General features: G+C 39.5%; 1 protein-coding gene across 2 annotated transcripts in view; it reads right to left on the reverse strand.

The window, feature by feature from the left end:
* The window catches only part of LOC149196398 (uncharacterized), a 395,336-nt gene that overhangs the window by 40,985 nt on the left and 327,743 nt on the right, over positions 1–26,608 (reverse strand). For both annotated transcript variants that reach the window (XM_089405544.1, XM_089405545.1), the window contains exon 10: positions 3,210–3,442. In XM_089405544.1, coding sequence (XP_089261670.1) covers positions 3,210–3,442 — 233 coding nt within the window. The remainder of the gene's footprint in view (positions 1–3,209; positions 3,443–26,608) is intronic.

Here is a 26,608-nt window from a genome sequence, read left to right on the forward strand (position 1 = left end):
AATGCTATAATAGAAACAAATTCCACAATATTAAGCAATAAATACATGCAGCAATTAGCACTAGAATAGCGAAAATCCCCATCCAACATATATGACAAAAGTAAACAAGAATAACATCAAAAAGTGCGTACTTACATGTAATAGAGTATATCCAACCATTCACAATTGATAATAAAGAAGCTCCAAGAGAAGATAGACCAATATCCACACATGAAAACTCATCCATAAAACTCCAATTCATCCTTAGAAAAAGTGAGAAAATCTCAAAAGAGAGAAAAGAGATCCAAAACCAAAGTGATGATGAGTAATGATCTCACCTCACTTGTATTTATATACAACTTAGGAGTTCGAATTAGCCTTCTTGGTCTACATAAGCCCCAAAAATAAAATAATGTTCTAATAATTCAGCTTTTGTAGACAAGCCCACCAAACTAGCTCATAAATGAAAAGTAAGCCTCTCAAGAGGTCAGATAATAATCTATGCATGTTGTATGGCCCTCTAAGAGGCCTAATGAGGTCCATGGGTGCCATAATGAAGAGAAGGACCCTCAAAACTAGTGGACAAGGGAGTGGCCCCTTGTAATAACCTGTGCTCCTCTAAATGACATCTGGGGCACACAAGTGTCCTCATGGGTCTCCAAACAAATTGAAGATGTCTGTAGATCGCCTGCAACGGCTAGGATGATGGTGTAGGTGATGCCACATCATCGTGCAAGTCCTGGATCATCTGCCAAGTGTATGGTGTAGATCTGGGGCCAGTTAGGCATGATGGATCAAGTGCATCCTCCTCGTCCAATAAGTGAACCATGAGCAATCTCTGAATGGTTGTGGGGATCCATGGAGTGAAATCTGTTGTTGTGGAGGCCCATGGCTCTATTAGCTCACCCTACATGTGCCAATGTAGCCCTCTAGAGGATTAAGACCTCGTATAGCGAGACCAAACCCAAGATGGAAACCATCTGCAATCCTGCATAAGATCCAATGCATTCCCCTAGCCTTCCAGTATAACAAATCATTAAAGAAATCAAGTAAATGAGCTTACCTAATCATGGACCATAGATGGGACTTTATAATGGCCTGCCCTTTCATAATGGGCTTCAGGATGTGCCAATGTCTCCTAAACTCCAAATGGGATTAACCAATAATCCCATTAGGTGGTTTCTACTTCTAAAGGGGGTAATATAGTCAAGGCACATCCTTCAAGAGGTGGTGGCATGTGACAGATAGGTGAATGGAGTAGGGACTAAGAAAGGGCAGCCTTGGGTCACATGCTGGGGTGCAAGGGTAGCTAATAAGAGGGAAGCCCACACTTGGCTTTATAGTGTGTTGGAGGGAGAAATCGTTGTACATGAGGTGCCATGTCCTTGATCTTTCCACCGTTTTTTATATTCCTTTTTCCTTTTCATGATTTTCTTTGATTCACTGCTCAAGGCTCAAGGGGTTAGAGCATGATGTATAAGATATAGCAATGAATTCCCCATTTTAAAGTTGGGCAGTTCATCGCCCACCAAGGTTTGGGACAATCATGGGTTCCTATATGATGAAGAAGGCTCATAGAACCTGTAGCAACCAGGGTTATGGCCATGATAATGGGGTAGAGCTCATGTATTAGCTTTTGCCTACGTGCTAAATGTGTTTGTCCTGGCCATGTTTTGCATTTTGTGGTACATTTTCCTGTTGAATGTGGCCATATATGCTTTTATCTTTCTTTTTAACTGCATCAACCTTCGGGATTCATTCCAGGCCATGACCCAAGGTGTGGGCAAGGGGAAGGGGCATCCTAACCTTATGTGGACCCAGGTGAGAGAAATGATGAATGGGGTAAAAATGATTGGAAAGAGGGTAATATAAGCGGATGAAGGAGCGGGACCACACAACCAAAATCGGGGTTTCCCGTAAAATACCATCCATAGAACCAAATGGTCAATAAAAGAGGTCTCACAACACTAAAATCCAAGGTTAATTCCTAAAAGGGGTCGAGGGGACAAAAGCACAGACCTAGCCCATTCTTTCCGCCAAATCCTCCCATTAATCCATGCCCAGAAGTGTCCATGATAAGCAAAACTATAATACTTAATTTCCAAATGACAAGGCATACCTTTAGATTCAGGAGGTCCACCTTCAAACATACAATCATGGCAGATGGGCGAGGGACCACATCGCTGGCTCAAGTCACGGAGAAAATGGCACAATGAGCTAGCTGGTGGATGCAAGGGGTTGTTGCTTGTCGGCTTGAGGACCATCTTGGAGAAAATTTTCTCCTCGGGATATTACCCACAAAATGGTGGGTAACACGACCTTCCAGCAGCAGAAACTTCGACCCAACACTTTCAAAACTTCGACCCTTCCAGCGGTAAAACTTCGATCTAGCAACTAGCCTAGTAACTTCGCATAAGAGAGAGAAAGAGATAGCCCAAAACCTTCGACTTGTATTTCGTCTTTCTTCACCTTCAACTTCTCACTTTTCTGAACCTCTTTGATGGAGATCGAACTTCTTGAGTTGATATCTCCAAATGAAATCGAATTGCTTGTATATATAGGCTTTAGGTGAGGTCGAATTGCCTAGATTGAGGCCAACTTGGTGTGGAGGTGACAAATACCTAATTTGACTTAATAATAAACTTTTTACATGATTCAAAAACCCAAGAAGGTTCTCTTTAAACGGACAATGACTCTAATGATTCAGAATAAATTCTAGAAGTTCTCAATGGGGACATTGACCTAAAACATGAAAACCCAAGCATGAAATCCATGCTTTAATAATTCATAATAATAATAATAATAATAATAATAATAATAATAATAATATATTTTTCATTCTTTGACTCAAGAATAAATATGATTGCATTCTTCAACAACCTAAGGGGATTCAAATTGGGCACCGTGGCACAGAACTAGCCAGATGCCCAAGAACAGTGATAACTACTAGTTGAGCTAACCCCTTGGACTAACTTATCCTTATTTTTCTATACAAACAAATTTGCATTTTAAAGCAACAGTGTTTAAATTAACATATGAATGTTGGGCAAGAAAAAAACAGTTTTTAGTTCAAACTTCAACCATCAAAATGTATAAAGATGTACACCTAAGTGAAACTCCCATTGATATGCCATTAACTTAAAAATTAAAAACTGATTGTTACCATTCGATCCAAGATTTAAAGATTATATAAAATTTTAAGTGTTGTGGAATGCCATATGTTTACTTACCCATGGTTAGCAATGACGAGATCATTCTCCCCTGTGATCTCAAGATGCCACGGAAATCGAAGTCCACTTATTTGCTCCCCTTCAGAATCATTGCCATCCAATTTTTTTAAATGCAGTCTCTTCATTAACCTGTCTATGAATTCCCATATACCATGTCCTTGATTGACATGTGATGCAGGATAGAGTGTTTGCACTGTCCTATTCTCCATATCCGCCTTCCTAATTGCATGATTCTGAGAATAATAAACAATGAATTTGGGATAAGCAATTAACAGAAAGAGGAATCCCTGAAAACTGCTTGTGTACTTAAAATTTAGCTGAATTAGAAAAATGAGAAGGACGTTATTATAGCAAACAAAATGGTCAAAATATTCATCTGAAGAAGTTATTAAGATGCCATTTAGAATCGCTGGTAGATAATGTCAATGCTGCAATTTGTTTACTTTGGCAGTATGTACCTCTATCACTCAAAATCACTTGGACTTTCAGATACTGATAGGCACAGGGATCAATTGGAGAAGTATCAAATATTTTTCTGAGGATAACTCCATAAAAGCAATTAAGACTCGTGACAGTGGTAGTATCGATGCATAGATAAGCATTTACTGTACATTCTAGATGATATTTCAGTAACATATGCAGAAGGATCCATTCTTTCTCACATCACTGAATGGTTGATCTGTTCCCATGCCCTTGCATACAAACTTATAATCAAAACAGGGAACCTTTCTGTCCAAAAGATTATGGATTCAAAGCACTGAACATCTAATTAGCTCAAACATTGTCAAACATATAGAAATAGGAGTGTAAAATAAGCTCTATTTTTGTTTCTTCTAAATTGCATCACAGGCAACAAATGCCATTACAAGCTAATAAAGAGGACCATAGGATGCCATACATTCGCGTAGCCTCCCATACCATCCATGATATGACCTTCTGTACTCCTGAATATCCCTCCAAATCCACCCAGCTCACCAGATTAAATATAACAATCATTCTACTTTAATAAGTTTGATCCACTTCCTCATTGAATTTTCCAACCTTCAAGTCTTCTATGGGATTTCTTTGCCACAAACCCTAGGTCTTTCTTACACAAGGACTCAAACCCTAGCACCTTCCTCCCTTGCATAAAGACAATTACAAAAACTCGAGTCGAGATTATCTTCAAAGTACAACAAACCTAACAAACTCTGACATCTTTAACACATGATGCTGTGAATGTGATGATTGAAAAATAGATTCTTTCCTCTTTATATGGAATAGCTTAAGGAGGCCAATAGTTGTAAAGTAAACAAGGTTCATGGTGCCACAAAATCTAGCAAGCCACATGCAAAGCTTCACTGGGTGGGGCCAAACCTTATCGCAATAGGAGAGAGGGTTGCCACTATCACAATATCACCTTAGCAACCTTTTTCTTGCTCTTCAAAGGATTTAAACCACGAGTGAGTGTTAAAATTGGCAACTAGGGCAAAACTTCATGTGGGTCATCTTATTCATGGTTGATAATATTTTTATTAGATTCCTCTCGTCGAGAGGTGTAGGATTGATATAAAGATCATCCGATTCCGATAAGTATTCATGGAGATATGAATTTATTTTGATTATGAAATTATTATCAAGCCAACCTACAACTCATGTAGGCTCAGAAGCCCAAGAGTCGCATCTATTCAAACACCAACGTTGTGTATAAATATAGGAGGACTTTCCTCATTTGGACTCACTCATCTCATCACATCTCTCTCTCTCTACTGCGCAGAAAAGAGTCTCTTCTCTATTGCGCAGAAAAGGGTCTCTCTCTCACACATGTGAAGCCGGAAGCTGTTGAACCTGAAGCTGCAACTACAGATCCAAAGTTTGACCAGCGTTGACCATCAGATCTCCTCCTTAGAACTGCGTTGTAGGTCCATCTGGATCTCCTCTGAAAGCCGAAACTTCTGTTCTTGATCTTGGGAGTTAGTTCGTCTATTGGAGAGTTACCCCACGCCCAAGTAAATCCTTCAACCAAATCTAAAAATCTCTACACATTTGAAAATAAGATGTCAGCAATCATAAAGGGATTAGATTGTACAATGGAGGAGAAGACTAGATTTCACCAAAAATCTTCTAATGCTCTTCTTCCTAAAGTATTTCTTTAACCCAAAAACCATACAAGATAGCTTGCATATGTTAATCCAAACAAGTGCCAAAATGCTAACTAGCATAATCCAACATACATGTAGAATGTAAAGCACAACAATTGAAATAACATCACCTCAAGAAATGGAAGGAGAACACCAACACAATAGTACCCCAAAGTCCTTTTATTATATGAAAATGAATACAAAATCTAGTAGAGTCTCTGTAAGCCCAATAGCTCGTTCTAAAAGTCCAATATGAGAGCTCAAAATTCATATAAATAAGAAAATGGGAGATGATCCCAAGGAAAATTCCAATGACAAGTGTAGCAATGGTGAAGATCTCAATGCTCCAATGAATTTCCAAGTGGCTGCTTGACTGCTGTAGGTGGCAGCCTTGACTGCTTGACTGTCCATCGAATATCTTCAAATCTGTTGTGTGTATTCCTTGTGAGGATCAGTGTATCCTCTTGTTGTCCATCTGTAGAAAGGACTGCAAACAAAGGGGGACAAGTCTCTTAAATAACTTACGTAAATTCACGGTCAACATGCCAGCAAACTAATGAGTAAACCATCCTCTGCATATCCTCCAAATCAGGCCTGTGTATACACTGAAAAATCTGCCAGCGTTGATGCTCTATATATCTTCTTGTGATTGGTTGTTAGTGGGAGACAAGAACTGTCCCATGTGGCAGTTTTGTCCCCACTCAAACTTTAACAAAACCGTGAGTTAGGCATATATAAAACTCTTGCATTGACTATTGCTTCAGTTTCCCTTGTTGCATTGGATATTCCCTTGCTGCGTGGAATTCTTTAGTAGCATGTGCATAAATCTGTTTTGATTGCTTCCTACGTAGACAAGGAATATGAGTGGGGTCCATTCCCCACTCATTTTATGAGAATCTGAACTTTAATCTCCAACATCAATTAAATCAATAACCTAACTTTTCATCATATAAAATATTTCAATGTGGCCTCTTTAACTCATCGCGGAACCTTTTGACTTGCCACTTTGGAACTTTGACTTTCCTCTATCTAGTAGGCCCCACATGGCTTCCACATCACCTTTGATATTCCCCTATATTTCCATGTCAAAATTTGACTTATTTTGACTTTGGAAAAATTCTAAATTTTTCCAATTATTCAAAAAAAATTTCCTCATTTTTTGCCACTGTCATTAGGAAAATCAGCCTTTGAGAGACTATAAGTTGTTGTTTGACCCCAAAGAGGGTCCTAGGATAATGTTGCGTCTCTGAGGATGAATTTTGAGTAGTCACATGCCCCAGACATTTCCCAAGTCCACTTATTTACATCAATACATACAAAATAATTAAAAAATCTCATTTTAAGGGAAATTTTTAATTATTAAAAAATCCTATTTAGACCTAGCCAAATTCCACGAATTTTTTTGTGTGATCTAGTATGGTAATATACATCGATTTTAGACACTAAGATGTGTTAGGGGCTCAACCTTCAAACCGTCACCCCGAATTTGGGGTAAAAAGTGAGTGGAAAAACCTAGAAAATTATCCGCCTCTGAAAAAAAAGGGATAATTAACCAGATAAAAAAAACACTCCAAGGTGTACTCATTTGCAGATCAAGTCCCAACATCCTAGGCCTGTTACAGACTCAAAAACTCATCATTACTAGTATCACTTATTACAATTCCCCACAGTGTGGAATCTGGGTACAAGAAAGATGATGAGAAGATAGAGGTAGAGTTAAAAAACTCTGTTCACTGATGATATCTGATGGCACAAGTGTCCTCTGGATCATCCTTGGGCATGGAGTCTTTCATTAATCATCAAGTGTCACTCCAGTGGTCAACAGGGACTTCATAATGGTCTGCCCTTCATAATGGGCTTCGGGATATGCCAATGTTTCCTAAACTCCAAATGGGTTAACCAAGCGTCCTATTAGGTGGTTTCTACTTCTAAAGGGAACAATATTCAAGGTACATCCTTCAAAAGGTGGTGGCATGTGACAGATATGGTGAATGAAGTAGGGGGTGAAAATGGGTAGCATGTTGAAAAATGTGTAACTAGGTTCGGTTTTCATAAGTATGAAATGTATTCTTGTAAATATAAAATAAAAAAGAAATTATTATTATTATTGAAGAATGGGTTTCACGCTCAAGTTCTTTTATTTTATAGGTCAACCATCCATTGAGTGCTTCTAGGGTTTGTCTTAGGTATAAGAGTCATTGTCATATATTGAATACCCTATAAGCACATTGTAAATTGTAAAGAAAAAATTATTTTGTCTTTAAAGTGTCAAAATACCTCCAAGATCAAGTCGACCTAATGAGCTGTCAAGTTGGCCTACATGAAGAGTCATGTCCAACCTTGAAAAAAACCTATATATAAGAGGAACTTGTCCTCCATTTGGACCACTCACTCTCTCATCTCTTATGCAAAGAAGTAGTAGAAGAATGTTAATTTTAGGTATGTTCTATGCTAGAGCAATTTATTTAGTTTTCACAGTTAGCAATCACATCAGCATTAAAGTAAACTACAGATAGAACATAAACATAAATTGCAGAAGACAAGCCAAGACAAGAGGACACAAAATGTGGTGCCAGCCAAGGACAAACCCCAATGTGGGAAAACCCTTGATCAATTCTTCTTTTATGTTCTTCAATAGTTCAACAGAGAAAGAGAGAGAGAAATAGTACATTTACAAAAGAAGTCAACACTTTGACTTTCTATATCTATACGAGATCAGTTGAAGACATGTTGCTTCAGTTGATTCTCCAAGGTGACTCCTTCACGTATCACTGTGCTACATCTCATCCATATCATGACCATGTTATGCACTTCATGTATTTGCTCCTGTCACTGAGCTACTCCAATCATTGAGTTGTTCTTTATCACAGATTTGTACCCAATATTTTTGATCTGCACTCAATGATTGCTATGTTGCACTCATCATACAACATCACTTTGCTGCCCCAATCATGCTGCAATCATCACCATGCTGCATTCTTGTTACAACATCATACTATGTTCCTGAGCTGCATCATGCTGCTCCACTGTTGAGTTGTTGTACACAACTTTACTGCTCTCCATCATCATGCTGCACACATCATACTAGTTGTCACTGCTTTATGAAATAGGACATAGTCAATAATGGATTTGCTGTTGTCATCATGATGACTGGTTAGGGCACCAAGCACTATTGAAACAGTCCTCCAACAGTCATTAAAACAACCTAGGACAACTCTTTGGTTATGTTGTTGATCTGGGCATATATACAAGCCCTCAAATACCCATACACAATCCTTGACTGTGGTGTTATGGCCTGCGGCCTAACACACAGTCTTCCTGTAGCTTCCAAGCAGCATAAACCTTGCTCCTTGTCCTTCCAACGAGATCCCAACAGATCTATCCCTTAGCTCCTCTAACTCGGCTCTCCTACAAGAAGAGAACAACTTCATGCAGTCACAAAAGGATACCCAAACAATCCTGTCTCTATGACGGTGCTGTCACCTACAGCAACTCGAAATTTTCTTCTTCTTTCACGCTGTCAACAGGCTTCGTTTAGCTATGTTAGTGTCTATCCTTGGAGTGTGTATTATGCATACTCCTAGCTATGGATTAGGCCTCTCTTATCTGTGGTTAGGGCCTCCTTTGGTCAGCGAATATGGACTGCTTTAGACTGCGTATTAGGGCTTCTTTAGCCTGCGTATATGAGCTTCTTTAGTCAACGTATAAGGCTTCTTTAGGTAGCGTATTAAGGCTCCTCCTTGACTGCGTATAAGGACCTCTTGGACAGCGGATAAGGGCCTCCATTAAGTGTGGATTAAAGCTCTTCTTTCAGTGGATTAGAGCCTTCCTTAAGTGCGGATTAAGGCTCCTCTTGACCTGCAGCTAGGGCACCTTCTACTTAGCCCAGCATATACTCTTTTGTGTCTCTCCTTCACCAAAAACCCAAAGACGTGGAGAGGAGGAGATCACATGTAGAGTGTGTCTCACAAATGACTTCAAGTCCTCATCTATTTATACTAAAATGTAGATGATGAATAGACATGACTATTGGGCTTTTGAGCCTACATAAGTTGCTGGCCGACTTGACAATTTGTCTTATAACACAAATAAATTCATAACTCCATGAATACTTGACGGAATCAGATGATCTTTAGATCAATCCTACACCTCTCGATGAGAGGGATCCAATAAAAATATCAGCTGCCATAAATAAGATGACCCACATGGAGTTTGGCCCTAGTTGCCAATTTTAACACTCCCTCTCAACTAGGGAGAACTCCATCTACTGATCCATATGTCCAACTGTACTATCTCTGCCATCAGTGCCCTACACTACTCTGCTCAGCTCAGCTCTGCTCTACTCATCTCTGCTCTGCTTGGCTCTACTCAGCTCAGCTCTGCTCTGCTCAGCTCAGCTCAGCTTTTCTCAGCTCAGCTCTGCTCTGCTTAGCTCAGCTCTGCTCAGCTCAGTGCTGCTGAACCATGAAGAAGAAGAATTGATCAAGAATGTCTCATACCATTCTCCACTGACCCAAAGTCAGTCTCAGAGTGTGTACCATTGGTCCCAGACCAGTCCTCTACTGACCCGAAGTCAGTGTCAGAGTATGTACCACTCTCACTGGTCCCAGACCAGTATCATTGATCCCAGATCAATGAAGGTCATCTTAGCATAGGGAGTACGGTAGATACAATGATGCATCCATCAGTACTACTATGGTCCCTATCCTGATTTCCCTGCTCATTGATCAGATGAGAGGTACCTCCCATGAGTCCCGAACTGCATGAGTAGGATGCCTCGACAGGAGAACTAATCATCCTGTCCATAGGAGAGCGAATCATCCTGTCCACAGGAGAGCGAATCATCATGTCCACAAGAGAGCGAATCATCCTGTCCATAGGAGAGCGAATCATCATGTCCAGTGGATGCCACGAAGAACTAATCATCCTGGCCTACAGGAGAACGAATCATCCTGTTCCACAATCGCCATGGAGAACACAACATCCAGGCTCACAGGAGAACTAATCATCCTGTTCCATAGTTTCCACGGAGAACAAATCATCCTGTTCCACAGTTGCCACAGAGAACGAATCATCCTAGCCCACAGGAGAACTTAATCATCCTGTTCATAGCGCACCACCAGGGGAGGGTGAGTCAACCTGTGGTCGTATGTTGCTCCAGTAAGTACCCCAAGCCCCCAGAGCTCCCAGAGCTCAATGTATGCAACATGCAGGACCCTTTTACAAGGGTCTCTCGACGACTCCAAGTCGTTCGGGAAAATCACAGATTTGATCTTTCCCTCGGGGCTTTGACAAAGTGTAGCAACCTGGACATCATCTCACAACGATGGAGCTTCCTTGCTCATTGACTTACCATATCCCAGATAAGGTAGTATCTGATGTCTATCTGCTGGAGCAATCATCGAATATGGGATTCCTCAATAATCGAATCCTACCTCTGGTTGTCACAGAGAATCACAGTGGTATTCATCATGTGTACAAACAGCTCACTGAAGAGCTTCCTCAACCAGGCAGCTTCATACGAGATCATACTCATAGTTATGTATCTGGTCTCGGCGATGCTTATAACAACCGACTTCTACTTCCTACTCGTCCATGAGATCGAAGCAGAATCCAAAGAGAACTAGCACTGAGAAGTGCTCTAGTGATCCTCCACATTGCCTACCCAGTCAGCATTCGAATAATCATGCAGTTTCAGATTTTCGGCAGTGTATCTCAATCCATGAGAGATTGTGCCCCAAAGATATCTCAGAAGATTCTTGACACCAATCCAGTGAGACTCAACCAAATATGAGCTCACCACGCTAACTGCAAAACATTTGTCCGGACGGAAGTTTACCAAGAACATCAACGCGAATGAGTTTATGAAACTCAGAGGCATTTCCCAAATCAGTCCGACATCACTACCATATAACTTTTGAAAGTTAAGATCCTCGAGGTAGTCACAGGCTTGTAGTTTATCATTCCACATCCAGAATTCAACTCCCTCTCACTTTTGCAACTGAGAGGGTCTGCACCTATCAAAAATAGGTCGTCCTCATAAGGTGCCGGTATGAGAGGTCTATCATCCACAACCTTCAAACAATGGTTTGGATCGGCTTCATTGTTAGTGAATCTCAGCTTCATCAGACAACTATCAATTCTCTCATATTAGGTCTGAAGTGTTTTACTTCAAGCCATAGTGGGCTTTCTTCCACCTGCATATGTGAGATTCCCGATCATGAATCTCAAACTCCTTGGGTTGTTCCAAATCTGTGGACCTGCTACATAAGGGGAATGGTCCCCTTATAAGATTTTCCTTCGGTACATCATAGACATGTACTTTCATGCTCCTTTTGAATTCAGGCATCCCTGCCACCATCTGACTCATAGACCTTCGGTCCTATGTGTCAATGGACATGGTCCCCAGTGGACTTCTTGCAACTTGATACAACCCTGAACTCAAAAACATCTTGGAAAATTCGTACCTTTCCATCAATGAGTACCACCTTGTAACCTTTGACTTCCATTGCCGAAATGGACACCAGGTTCTTCTTGCGATCAGGTACATGAAAGAGATTCTGTAAATGAATCGAGTTACCCTCATTCAATTGAGGGGTAATATTCCCTACACCCTTTCTGGGATAGGTGTCATCGGCTCCAAGTATAATCCCGCGATTGTTTCCATCTCACCCATCTATCCGATGAAGTGCCTTGAAGCACTACAATCAGGGCCAATACAAGATAATTCTTCTTTATCTTATCAGAAACAACATTTGATTCTTCATACCTAGGGTTCCTTGCTTTATTTGAAGAGTCGACCATTTCCTTGATGACCTGAATTACTCGTCATTCCTTTGATCATTGAAGATGTCCCTGGAATTATTGTTATCTTCATCAAGAGATGTGTTTCTGCCATTCGGACACTCCTTCGCATAATGGTTGAACTTAATGCAGCCAAGGCATCCGCCTTTCCTTCCATCCATTAAGCCAAACTTCCCAATGAAGTGATCTTTAGGTAGGCCATCAGAAACTTCCGCTATGCCATTCTGATAATATTCTCTGCTTCGACTTCACCCGAGGTGAATTTGAAGAGGGATGAGGAATCCACTACTCATTTTGTCTTTTCCCAACTGTCTTCGGTGATTGCTCTTTCACTCTTGCTTGGGCATTGTCTTCACCTTAGCTCTGATACCATGTTAATTTTAGGTATGTTCTATGCTAGAGAAATTTATTTAATTTTCACAGTTAGCAATCACATCAGCATTAAAGTAAATTGCAGATAGAACATAAACATAAATCGCAGAAGACAAGCCAAGACAAGTGGACACAAGATGTGGCGCCAGCCAAGGACAAACCCAATGTGGGGAAACCCTTAATCAGTTCTTCTTTTATGTTCTTCAATAGTTCAGCAGAGAAAGATAGAGAGAAATAGTGTATTTACAACAGAAGTCAACACTTTGACTTTCTATATCTATATGAGATCAGTTGAAGACATGTTGCTTCAACTGATTCTCCAAGGTGACTCCTTCACATATCACTGTGCTGCATCTCGTCCATATCATGACCATGTTATGCACTTCATGTTGTTGCTCCTGTCACTGAGCTGCTCCAATCATTGAGTTGTTCTTTATCACGGATCTGTACCCAATATTGTTGATCTGCACTCAATGATTGCTATACTGCACTCATCATACAGCATCACTTTGCTGCCCCCATCATGTTGCAACCATCACCATGCTGCATTCTTGTTACAACATCATACTATGGTCCTGAGCTGCATCATGCTGCTCCATTGTTGAGTTGTTGTACACAACTTTACTGCTCTCCATCATCATGTTGCACACATCATACTAGCTGTCACTGCTTTATGAAATAGGACATGGTCAATAATGGATTTGTTGTTGTCATCATGATGACTGGTTAGGGTACCAAGCACTGTTGAAACAGTCCTCAAATATTCATTAAAACAACCTAGGACAACTCTTTGGTTATGTTGTTGATCTGGGCATATATATAAGCCTTCAAATACCCATACACAATCCTTGACTGTGGTGTTATGGCCTGTGGCCTAACAGGCAATCTTCTTGTAGCTTACAGGCAGCATAAACCTTCCTTCCAATGAGATCCCAACAGATCTATCCCTTAGTTCCTCTAACTCGGCTCTCCTACAAGAAGAGAACAGCTTCATGCAGTCACAAAAGGATACCCAAACAATCCTATCTCTATGACAGTGTTGTCACCTACAGCAACTCGAAATTTTCTTCTTCTTTCACGCTGTCAACAGGCTTCGTTTAGCTGTGTTAGTGTCTATCCTTGGAGTGCGTTTTGTGCATACTCCTAGTTGTGGATTAGGCCTCTCTTATTTGTGGTTAGAGCCTCCTTTGGTCAACGAATATGGACTGCATTAGACTGCGTATTAGGGCTTCTTTAGCCTACGTATATGACCTTCTTTAGTCAATGTATAAGGCTTCTTTAGGCAGCGCATTAAGGCTCCTCCTTGACTGTGTATAAGGACCTCTTGGACAGCGGATGAGGGCCTCCATTAAGTGTGGATTAAAGCTCCTCTTAACTTGCAGCTAGGGCACCTTCTACCTAGCCCAGTGTATACTCTTTTGTCTGTCCTTCACCGAAAACCCAAAGACGTGGAGAGGAGGAGATCACATGAAGAGTGTGTATCACAAATGACTTCAAATCCTCATCTATTTATACTAAAACGTAGATGATGAATAGACATGCCTATTGGGCTTTTGAGCCTACATAAGTTGCTGGCCGACTTGACAATTTGTCTTATAACACAAATAAATTCATAACTCCATGAATACTTGACGGAATCAGATGATCTTTAGATCAATCCTATCCCTCTCAATGAGTGGGATCCAATAAAAATATTAGCTGCCATAAATAAGATGACCGACATGGAGTTTGGCCCTAGTTGCCAATTTTAACAAAGAAGAAGTCAAAGAAGGAAGTGCGAAGAAGAGGAAGTCAAAGTCGAAGTGTTTCTGGACCTATTCTATTCTTTTGGGAAGATCGAAGTTATGGTTTCTACGCTCGGATCTCTGGTGGTTCGATTTTGGAAGCAGAAGAGAAAGAAAGGCAAGCGAGGGTTTCCTAGGGCATCTTACTAGCCCTGGGACTCAGGTCTGTTGAAGAAAGTCTAATTGGGTTTGCTCTTCATAATGACTTGATCTTTGTAAATGATGAAATAAAAGAAATAAAAATATTTTTGTACGCCTTGTTGTAAGGGTTTAATGAGAAAGAGGTTTATTTGTTAGTGCTCCCATTAAGAGCCTTAGGATTTATTAATAAGTCAAAGAGTCAATGTCATGTATGAAAAAGCTCTTCTTGAGCATATGTTCAATGTATACAAGTCTATAGAAATGTCTAACAACCCTCCAAAGACAAGCACAATCCCTCTTGAAGAAGTCAACCTACAAATGATATAAAAAGAAGTCATGTCAGCTCATATAAGCAGACACATCGGTTCACTTTGTCATGTCAGCGTAATATGTGGACGAACTAGTATAAATACACAACCAGGGTCTGAACAAAAGAACAAAACAAGAACTCAGATTCTCTGAATTTTTCAGATGGGTACAAAGGTTTGATTTCCGCATTACAGGAGGACACAATCTCGAATGCCTCTACAATTTCGTGGATAATTACAGGGAGAAATTACAATCTCAACCTCCTCGGTGGTGACAGTCTCACCATATCTATGATGATGATCTCGATGCAAGGAAAGAACACAGTCACTGTCTCGGTATAGTTGCGATGAAGAAGATCTCAGTGCTGATCAATGTCTCGGCATATTTGTGATGAAGAAGATTGAGATGATACACTCTCAACATACTTTCTAGACACTGATCATTGTCTCAGCATAATTGAGATCCCACAATAATACACTCTCGAAATACTAGACATAGTCATGATCTCGGCATAATCGCAATCATGATCTCAATCTTAATGAAGACAAGGTCATGATGAAGATCTCGGTGCATTGATGAAGACATGGAATCAAGGTCATGATGAAGATCTTGATGAAGACAAGGGCAGTATAGAAACCTCGGTGACATGGTGATGATCTCAGTGATAGTGCAGCAATGATCTAGGTGAACGTACAACAATGGTGCAACTGTAATTACCTCTGTGGTGCAGTAATGATGACCTCGGTGAAGCAGCAGTGATGATGGTGATCCCAACAGTGACAAAGAAGAGGATTGGTGTCTTGGTCTTAGAGTGGCATAATTGGTCAAGGTTCATGGTCTTGGTATTTGTCAATTGGAATTTCTATAAGAAGAATTATGTGTGGGTTTTCCCCTCAAAGAGTGAGAGGTTTTCGCACTGGTAGAAAGCCAACATCTTGTGTCCTTGTCTCTTTTGTTTTTGGTAATTATTTGATGAATCAAGAAGACATGCTCTAATAATAACAAGTGAAGATTGTGCTAGGAAGAAAAAGTTTAAAATGCCTCACAAATAGTTATCACGGCGAGAAGAATCTTATTAACCTTAACTGCCCTAGATTCTTCAACATGGTTTTAGAGCTAAGGTGTTGAAGTCAAAGGCAGGGCAGCAAAGAGACATTCAAGCTTTCAAGAAGGGCATCAAAGCAAATTGAAGGGCTTTGTGTTTCAAAACCTATATCAAAATTAAAGGATCAGTCTACAAAAGCAAGACAATTTAGTCCTACAGCAAGACTGATTTGGATCCTTATCTAAAGTTCTCGGATAATTTCATAGTCTCGTACTACCCACAGTTTTGGAGCTATGCTATTAACATCTCAGTGGCTCAATATGATTAAGTAATCTTAGTCAAAAGAAGAGAAGGCAGTTCTTCGGTGTCTCTCACAGTCTCAGTGCTAATTCAGTCCCTATATTTGGTCTTGAAATAACCACTGTGCTAGCCAAAAATTTGGTGTCATTACAATCTTTGTCATACCACAGTGATCTCAATAACTTATAATCTGGTGCAGTTTCGGTGCTTGGTGCTGAACAGTGCAAGGTCTCAAAGATCTTCAAAAGGGATTTCAGTTGTTCATGCTAGGCAACTCAAGCAAGGATCTATAATAAAATCACATCAACTCGAAGATCACCCGGAGGAAGCATCAATGCATCTTCAACGTGATCAAGGTGAAGATTCTATCTTCTCTTGCCAAGTAAGTATTTTTCATTATTCAATTTGGTAAAATGACTTCATGATTGCAAGGAGATCTATAGGTTGGATGGGTCATCAAAAGTCTTTGCATGGAATAAGGAGGATTGTCATAATCTTCATAGATAAGAGAAGTCAGTTAACATATCAAGGAAAAAAGTCTCCTTTGAATTCATGGGAGGGAACTCTTAAGATCCTCTCATCCCTATGTAGCAAGAAAGGAGACATAAAAGAGATATATGAAATGCTAGACGATATACTCTCTGAAATGCAGTGAAGAAGGTCATATCACTTAGACCTGATTGAAGGTATCAAAGGATGAAGGAATATCCTCATAAGATCTGAATTGGGAGACCTAGGAGAGATGATAATAAGATGATCATCATCGATACACTAACTAATAAGCAAGGTAACAAATTTCCATAGACAAGGAAGTTACCTCATTCAACTTGTGGTCTCTATTCTAGATAGAAAAGGAAAGTTGAAGGCAAAAGTGTTAAAGGCTAAAGGACTCAAACATTTGTAGAAAAGGGAAGTTTGGTCCTCAAACAAAGACAGAACAGTGCTATGGAAAGATTATGAAAAGAAAGCTCATATTGCCGGAAAGATGGAGTAAGCAGAAGAAAAGGGCCAAGGAAAGAGGGAGTAATAGATCTCTACTATGATTGAGATGGTATCCCTCACAAAAGGGTCTTATCATAAGCTCCTCAATCTTTTGATATGGTCATGACAATAAGATGCATCATGGCATCATGGAAGCATTAGAAACAAAAGCTCGTGACATCACCATGGGAATCATAAAGGACAAAAACCATGGCAGTCAAACATGAAGGATATAGCTCTTGGAAACCTCATTGAACATTGAAGGAAAGGATGAAGTCATCTAGGACAAGGCTCATCATACATCAAATCAAAAAGGAAACATCTTCCAAATGGGGATTGACAAGATCCTCAAGATTCTCTGATGGCATCCTCATCGGAGGGTTCACTAATCTAGAGAGGAAGCAAGTGTTTCATCAAAAACTCCAACTTGTGGAGTTCATGGGATGATGGTATGATGACATGAGAGATGAAGCAGATCAAGGGGTTGAAGATCTTTTCAATCAAGGAAGTCGTTGGAAGAAGCCTAGATGACCTAGAGGTAAAATGAGGTTTGTACGCTTGTATTTGATATTATAAAGTCATGTCGTATGGTTGCAGGTAACATGGATCACTACTTCTATCTTGAGAAGCATGATGAAGGGAAAAGGATCTCCTCCTCTGAAAGGATGCAGGGAGGCATAAGTCACACTAGATTAATCAACATAATATGTCCTCATATGAAGTATGAGGTGGTTGACTACAATTAAGGAACTCTGATTGAAAGCTCTTGGGAATGAAATGTGTGAGGAAGGAAGAGATCGTGAGATATGCAACCATGATAAAGGCAATCAACATCCAAAAGACTAAGAAGACTTCACAAGGAAATCTCCTGGAAAGATATGAAGACTCTGATAGAAATCTGAAAAGATGGAGACCCTTGACAATGGATATATTTGGGAGATGTGTCAACATGCATGCAGGACATTGATACCTACAAGAAAATGTCATGATGAAGAGCCATCTCATAAGGTACAATTTGATTTAATGTGATGTTTTGATTTCTTGAATAATATTAGGATAAGTTCATGCAGGGCTACAAGAACAAGAGTTGTAAGTACAAGTACGACTAGCACTCATGTGGTGGATGGAAATCCCTGAAAGAAACATGATGAAGTAGCCAGAAGATAAAGGTTCCAAATATGTATCAAGAAGGCCACTTTCCATGAAGAAAGGAATGACATGACGAACCAAGAAGGAAAGTGATGGATGGCTAATGCCCTACAAGGAAGAAGCTCGACTGAATTTCATGACATCAAGGAAAGAAATTGATCAAGCAGCTAAAGGACCCATGAAGAAGAAGTTGTTGATGAAAAGGAGAGTCACTAGTTAAGAGGGAGCTTTGACAAGTCCCTAATTGAGAAGGAGCTTGGGCAAGTTCTAATCCGGATTTAAACAGGAACGCAACAAATTACAAAGATAACCATAAACACAGAGATATAGCAGAAATAATACTTCATTTCATTAATGTAAAATACTGAAATATGCTTACAAACAGAGATGGAAATAAACCAGCTAGGGCGATGGTAGCTTATCTCTGAGAAGAGATGTGGCGGCTACATGCCTCTGAACTGTGTTACAATGAGGCTCGAAGGCCTATTTATTGTTGAGAAACAATGGAAAACCCTTAGCATCCCAAAACCTAACCCTAGAAGCTGAAATGCCAAATTGTGGGCCTCGTTTGGGTAAATTGGTACATCAATTTCCCGGGGTCGTAACTTTGGCACCCGATCTCCGTTTGAAGCGTACAATAGCTTGTTAGAAAGATCCATCCGAGAATTATAACTTTGAGAAGAGCAACATCAGTCCATGGATCCATGTTTCTCCCAGATTTCCAAAAAAACGTTGTTTAGGGCCTCAAAACGGCTCCGAAAGTTCAAGACCCGAAAAACTGCCAAAAATAGTAAATTGTGCTACAATTATGGAAACTGAAAAACTGAAAGCGACGGTCGTGGGGGTCCAAATGGGATAGGTGGGTGGCCACCAACATCCACCTGGATCAAGTTCCTGGTCAGAGGGAACTTGGGTACATTCCTTTATAGGAATGAGCATTTCCCTAGTTAAGAGGGAGTGATAAACACAACATTCTTGTCTTCACTTGGGAAGAAAGAATGGAAGGATTGGGTAATCATCTGGCATCAAATGCTCTTTGAGGATGTGTAGGGCATCCAAGATAAGACTAGGCAAGAGGATCGATATTCTTTGAGGGTTGGGAACCCAAGATAAGAATAGTCCTAGAAGGGCATACTCAGTGACCACCCGGGTGGGTATGTACCTTGAGAGTGATGAACGTGTTTATAGTCATTGGTCTCACCAACATTCTGCTCTGATCTAATGCAAGATAGAGCTGTCAGTCAAGGCCTTGCTGTGGAAACAATGTTGGCTATTATGATGTCATACAAATGGGTTACCAATCCGATTCTTCTTATGAGAAATTCTTCAGATTGAGAACGACCAAGTACCATTATGAATACCTCCCTAGTTAAGAGGGAGTGTTGAAGAAAGTGTAACTAGGTTCGGTCTTCATAATGACATGATCTTTGTAAATGATGAAATAAAAGAAATAAAATTATTTTTGTATGCCTTGCTGCATGGGTTTCATAAGCAAGAGGTTTATTTGTTAGTGGCTCCCATTGAGAGCCTTAGGATTTATTAATAAGTCAGAGAGTCAATGTCATGTATGAAGAATCTCTTCTTGACCATATGTTCAATGTATACAAGTCTATAGAAACGTCTAACAACCCTCCAAAGACAAGCACAATCCCTCTTGAAGAAGTCAGCCTACAAACGATATAAAAAGAAGCCATGTCGGCTCATATAAGGAGACACATCGGTTCACTCTGTCATGCCAGCTTAATATGTGGACAAACTACTATAATATGTGGACAAACTACTATAAATACCCAGCTAGGGTCTGCCCAAAAGTAAAGAACAGGAACTCGGATTCTCTGAATTTTTCGAATGGGTACAGGGGTCTGAAATCTGCATTACAGGAGGACACATCTGCAATTCCGTGGATAATGACAAGGAGAGATTACAGTCTCAATCTCCTTGGTGATGACAGTCTCAGCATATCTATGATGATGATCTCGGTGCAAGGAAAGCACACAGTCACTATCTCAGTATAGTTGTGGTGAAGAATATCTCAATTTTGATCATTGTCTCGGCATATTTGTGATGAAAAATATTGAGATGATACACTCTTGGCATACTTTCTAGACACTGATCATTGTCTTAGCATAATTGAGATCCCACAGTAATACACTCTCAGGATACTAGACACAGTCATGATCTCGGCATAATGGCTATCATGATCTCAATCTTAATGAAGACAAGGTCATCATGAAGGTCTCGGTGCATTGATGAAGACATGGAATCAAGGTCATGATGAAGATCTCGATGAAGACAAGGTCAGTATAGAGACCTCAGTGACATGGTGATGATCTCAATGATAGTGCCACAATGATCTAGGTGAAGGTACAACAATGGTGCAACTGTAATTACCTTTGTGGTGCAGTAATGATGACCTCGGTGAAGCAACAATGATGACGATGATCTAAAGAATGACAAAGAAGAGGATTGGTGTGTTGGTCTTGGAGTGGCATAATAGGTCAAGGGTCATGGTCTTGGTATTTGTCAATTGGAATTTTTATAAGAAGAATTATGTGCGGGTTTTCCTCTCAAAGAGTGAGAGGTTTTGGCCCTAGCAAAAAGCCAACATCTTGTGTCCTTGTCTCTTTTGTTTTTGGTAAATATTTGATGAATCAAGAAGACACTCTAATAATAATAAGTGAAGATTGTGCTAAGAAGAAAAAGTTAAAAATGCCTCACAAATAGTTATCATGGCGAGAAGAACCTTATTAACCTTAATTGCCCTAGTTTCTTCAACAAAGTCAAGGCAAGTGAAGTCAAGAAGAAGGCTATTAGAGGGAGATCGAAGTCTCCTAGAGAAACAACAGCAGTTGTCAAGGAGCAGAATTTCGGATCTACTGGGAGGTCGAAGAGATTGCAGCAGGAGGTCGTGGTGGACTTGATCTTGGAGGGTATTTGTCTAAGTCTAGGTCATGGTATTCGTCAATTGAAAGATCTGAAAGATAAAGAAGAAATTTACGTGTTTTCCCCTCAAGAGGAAGGGTTTTGACCCTGCCTTGCAGGCTATACACTATGTCATTGTTCTTACTATTTTGGTAGTTTTTTGATGTATTGCACATTGGAATAATAAAGAACAAAGCTAATAAGTAAAAGGTAACACAAGCAATTATCAAGTTAAGAGAATTAACATATTCATTGCCCTATTGAATTCTCAACATGGTATCAGAGCTTTGGTTCTCTAAGGGCATCATGAAGATCTCCTCTACAATGAAGAAGTTCATCAAGAAAATTGCAAGCCATCTCAAGAAAGGTATCAAGGAAGCATGGAGGTTCTTATTCTCTTCAAAGAAAGCATCAATCAATGAAAGAGATGAAGGTCTCTTCTCGGCTCTCTTTGGTACATTCCAAGACGAAGACATCTAGGTAATTGATAGTGGTGCATCAAGGCACATGACTAGTCACTCCAACCAATTGAAGACCTTATCTAAAGGAAAATTCGCTTACTCTATGGAACTTGGAGACAACAAAAGCTATCCAATAAAGGGCATTGGATCAATATCCATAAAACTCAAGGATGGAAGCAACATCCACCTCAACAGCATTCTATTTGTTCCAAGTTTGCACAAAAATTTACTTTCTATTTCAAGTTTAGAAGATAAAGGAGATAGAGTAGCCTTCCTTAATGGAAAAGTAGTTGTTTGGGGAAAAGACTCAAGCATAGATCAAGCTAAAGTTATTGGCATCCGAGAAGGAAGGCTTTACAGATTAATATTTCCTATAAACCAAGCCCTACTTCACACTGAGATTAGTCCACGTGAACTTTGGCATCGAAGGTTTGGTCATCTACATTTCAAAATACTACCAACTTTAAATTCCATAGTAGATGGAATACTAAAGTTGAAGGAGGATCATGAAGGTGTCTACAAGGGATGTGCATTGGGCAAGAATACCAAGAGACCATTTGGGAGCAGCGCTTCACGATCGAAATAAATCTTGCATCTCATTCACTCTAATGAGTGTGTCCATATGACTCCAAAATCAATTGGAGGCCATCTATACTATGTCACATTCATAGATGATCATTCAAGAAAAACCCAGGTTTACTTAATGAAAACCAAGAATGAAGTATTTACAAAATGTCAAGAATTCAAGGCTAAAGTAGAGAACCTTACAGAAAGAAGAATCAAGATACTGAGATTTGATAATAGAGGAGGATATACATCCAAAGAGATTCTAGCATTCTGTAAGGAGTTTGGGATTAAGAGGGAGCTGAAAGTCCCATATAATCCCGAACAAAATGGAGTCACGGAAAGAAAAAACAGATAAATTGAAGAAAGTGTAAAAGCAATGTTACACGATCAAGATCTATGTAACCTTCTGCAGGGAGAGGCAACAAAGACAGCGGTCTACATTCAAAATCGATTTCCTCACAGATCTCTAGATAACAAGCCTCAGGAAGAAGTGTTCACTGGGTAGAAGCCATCTATAGATCATCTTTTAATCTTTGGTTGTCCTGTGTATATTCATTTACCAAAGGTTAAAAGAAAGAAGCTGGATCCTTCCGGTATGAAGGGAATAATTGTTGGGTATAGTAACTCATCAAAGGCCTATAGAATCAATATGAAAGATGGGCATCACATTGAAGTTAGTCGTGCTGTCATATTTGATGAGAGTATAGCATTCAAGAAGTCAAAAGAACTTTCCATACATTATGGTGATGAAGAACTTTTGATACTTGAAGAGGAAGTTGACAAGGAAGGAGAAGGATCGCACCATGAAGAAGAAGGGCCAAGTGAACCTGTTCAACCTGTGGTCATTCCCAAAACAAGGAAAAGACCTAATTGGTTGAAATCCACACTACTTGATGTAGAAGGTCATGGGGCAGCACAAGGATCATTTAGAGAAAGTAAGAGACCCAAGAAATATTTTGGGTATGTTGTATACATGACAAAATTAATAGAAGCAAAACCATCCACCTTTGAAGAGGTTGCAGAACATTGAGAATGGAAGGATGCCATGAATGAGGAGTATCAATCTATAATGAAGAATGGAGTCTGAGAGATCATACCTAGGACCGAAGACAAATCTATGGTTACTTCCAAGTGGATCTATAAGATCAAGCATGCAACTGATGGAAGTACAGATCAGTATTAAGCAAGATTTGTGGCTAGAGGGTTCTCTCAATTTGAAGGCATCGACTATGAAGAAACATTTTCTTCCATCAACAGGATATACAACGATTCGACCATTAGTCTCTCTGGCAGCATCAATGGGATGGAACATCCACCAAATGGATGTCAAGAGTACGTTTCTGAATGGCACTATAGATGAAGAAGTCTACATAGAACAAGCCTTGGGATTCGAAGTCAAAGATAGGAAGGCATATGTTTGCAGATTGAAGAAAGAATTATATGGCCTCAAGCAAGCACCAAGGGCATGGTATGCTAGAATGGATGCATACCTACAGAGAATAGGCTTAACAAAAAGTTCTACTAACTTGAACCTTTATATTAAGGTTGTAAACAATGAACCTGTAATTATTCTTCTGTATGTAGATGATCTTCTCTTGATAGGTCTAGAAGGTCAAATTGAAGAATGTAAGAAGCAACTGGCAACAGAATTTGACATGAAGGATCTTGGGCTAATGCATTACTATTTGGAACAAGAAGTTTGGAAATGACCTAATGAAATCTATTTGGGTCAAGGAAAGTATGCGATCGAGATTCTAAAGAAGTTCGACATGATGGACTGTAAACCTATGACCACTCCGATGATCACAAACTTGAAGAGACTGAGGTGTTCTGAATCAAGCCCTGTACATCCTTTCAGGTATATACAACTTGTTGGCCAATTGAGACAGATTTAGGCCTTGGAGGGCAATATCTTGTCCCAAATATTTTTGCAAGACCAACCATTAAAGATTTTGCAATAAATCTGAAGATCTAAAGCAAAATAGTTTTTTTCAGAACAAGGGTTTCACGTTTTGGAGCTCCTAAGCCCAGATCTGCCTTCTCGTAGCCCAACGCTAGTTCTATTGGGCCTAGTGCTAGCTCTCATTGACCCTAGATTCCCCTTGCTCCATTTCTTATTTGAATATTTGATTTTCTGAAGTTAATCATTGATGGGTTTTTGCAGAAAATTTGGTAAAAATTTGTGTTTCAGGTATTGAAATTTTCTTGGAAACTTGGGCAAGTGATCTTCAAGGCCTAGGGCCTAAGGGGTTTGATGTCTAAACCATCTTTTTCCTCACTATTTGCTACAACAGTCATATACCTTTCTAATAGTGGTGAAAAACACATCTAAGTGGTTTGAAATTTAATAAAAAAATTGCTAAATACATTAATAAGTCATTTATGTTTGATATGTATCAAAAATTTGGCCTAGATCTATATTTTGGGTACCTATTATCTCTGAATAATTATGTTTCTGAAGTCTGAAATATAACAGTGGCAAAATTTCATGTGGGTTAGCCTAAAATCAATTCCTAAGTTGTCTGATACATTAAGGAATTAATTTCTTGAGTTGGGCAGTCATCATTAGGCTTATTTCATGTTTTAATTGTTGGTTGTAATAAGTATATCAGATCTGATGTGATTCTGGAAATCACATCATAAAAAGTTAAAATTTTTTGATAATTCATGTGGGCAAGTTTGGAAACTTTTCGGTAATTTTTTGGCATAAAGATATCAATGATAGCTTACTGTTTTCATTATCATATTGCTGCTATCATAAATTTTTTCTTACTACTATCCTAGAAACTAATTTCTGAAAATTAAGTACTCTGTCATGGAATTGTGATAAAATGCATATCTTTTGTTTCATAAACTGAGTATTTTTCGAGCATCTGATATTAATTTGTGAAGACGCTTTTGTTCACTTTGAGCTATAATTGCATTTGAAAGAATCTAGAAGATTTGAAGTAAGCTTGTGGTCTAATTATGATATTGCTAAAAAGTTTATCTTTCAATCTTTGTCTAGTGAAGTGAACATTCATTTTTACAATTAAGGGCTTTAATATATAACTTTGAATCAGATCGTAGCATAAACTCTTTTCATCCTTGAATCTAACTTCATCTCATCTTCTAATCATCTCGTACGCAGAGTTTTTAAAACCGTTTTTAAAAACCGGTTACCGGTCTAACCGGCCGGTTAGCAAGGCCGCCGGTCTAAACCAGCCAAAAAACTCGGTTTGAAAGGCAGTTTCTCCAATATTTGGCCCTAACCGGTGAAAACCGACTGGTTTAGGACGGAACCGGCCGATTTTAGGCATGCCCAACATAACTTGCAAAAAGCGGATTTCTAACTGTGGTTTTGGGGTTTTGGGGGGGACTAAGGGTTTTTCCCTCCAAAATTACCCTCTCCAAGCTATAAGAGGCCCCTCTCACTCTCATTTGTCTCACACAACTGATTTGGAGTGTTTGTGAGTGTTTGTGAGTTTGTTTGTGAGCTTGGAGAGTGTTGAGTTTTTGTTGAAGTAGTCATCTTGGAGTTGGAGTTGGAGCTATTTTGGAGATAGTGTGTAGCCGTCAGTGGAGTTGCCATCTTCAAGAGGAGGCTAAGGAAGCTAGTTTGCATTTCCAGGTAAGGATTTGCACTTGAAAATTCCTTATTTGACTGTTGTCCATGAATTAATTTTTTTTATGTGTTATAAACTTCTCACTTCTATGATCTACCATCCAGGGAGTCATCATGCCTCCAAAAGCCAGAGATACTGCGTGGGCTCATTGTGATATGATTGATGGCAAAATGATTTGCAAATATTGCCAAAAATCCATTCAAGGAGGGGGTATTAACAGGTTCAAGCAACACTTGGCTGGGATAGGAGGCCATGTAAAGTCATGTGGAGCACCAAATGAAATAATAGGGCATATTAGGGCAGAATACCTTCAGAAGTTTAAGACTCAAGTCACTGAACCAATAGAGAAGTTTGTGACTGCAAAGTTTGGGAGTCGAGACTCAACCAACTGAGTTTGATCATGATGACTGAGACTCATGAGAAGTTTCAACTTCAAGTGATAATGTTGATCACTATTATAGTATTTACTATTATCATATATGTAGAGTCTAGACTGAAGCCTTGTAGTAGGCCACTGGCCCCATAGTTTGTAGGCTTTGTTTTTGCACTCTAGAGGCCATTTAGAGCCTCATTGCTTATGTATTTTGTCGATGATATGTATTGCACTCAGTGCCATTTTGATATATTCACCTTTACATGGTATATAAATGAGCAATCTTTGCATATTTTGTCTCTATTGGCTTGGAATCATGGTTTTAAATCTTAAAAATAGTTTTTTTCATTAAAAAATAATTATTTAATGTATTTTTCTAAAACCGGTTCGTTTAGACCAAACCAGTCCCGGTTAGACCGGTTCCGGTCGGTAAACCGGTTCATTAGGTGGACCGGTCTGGTCACCG

Source organism: Pinus tabuliformis, chromosome 2_2 (genome assembly GCF_031772625.1).
Source record: "Pinus tabuliformis cultivar Carrire ecotype Pingquan chromosome 2_2, CPIR1, whole genome shotgun sequence".
NCBI classification, from domain to species: Eukaryota; Viridiplantae; Streptophyta; class Pinopsida; order Pinales; family Pinaceae; genus Pinus; species Pinus tabuliformis.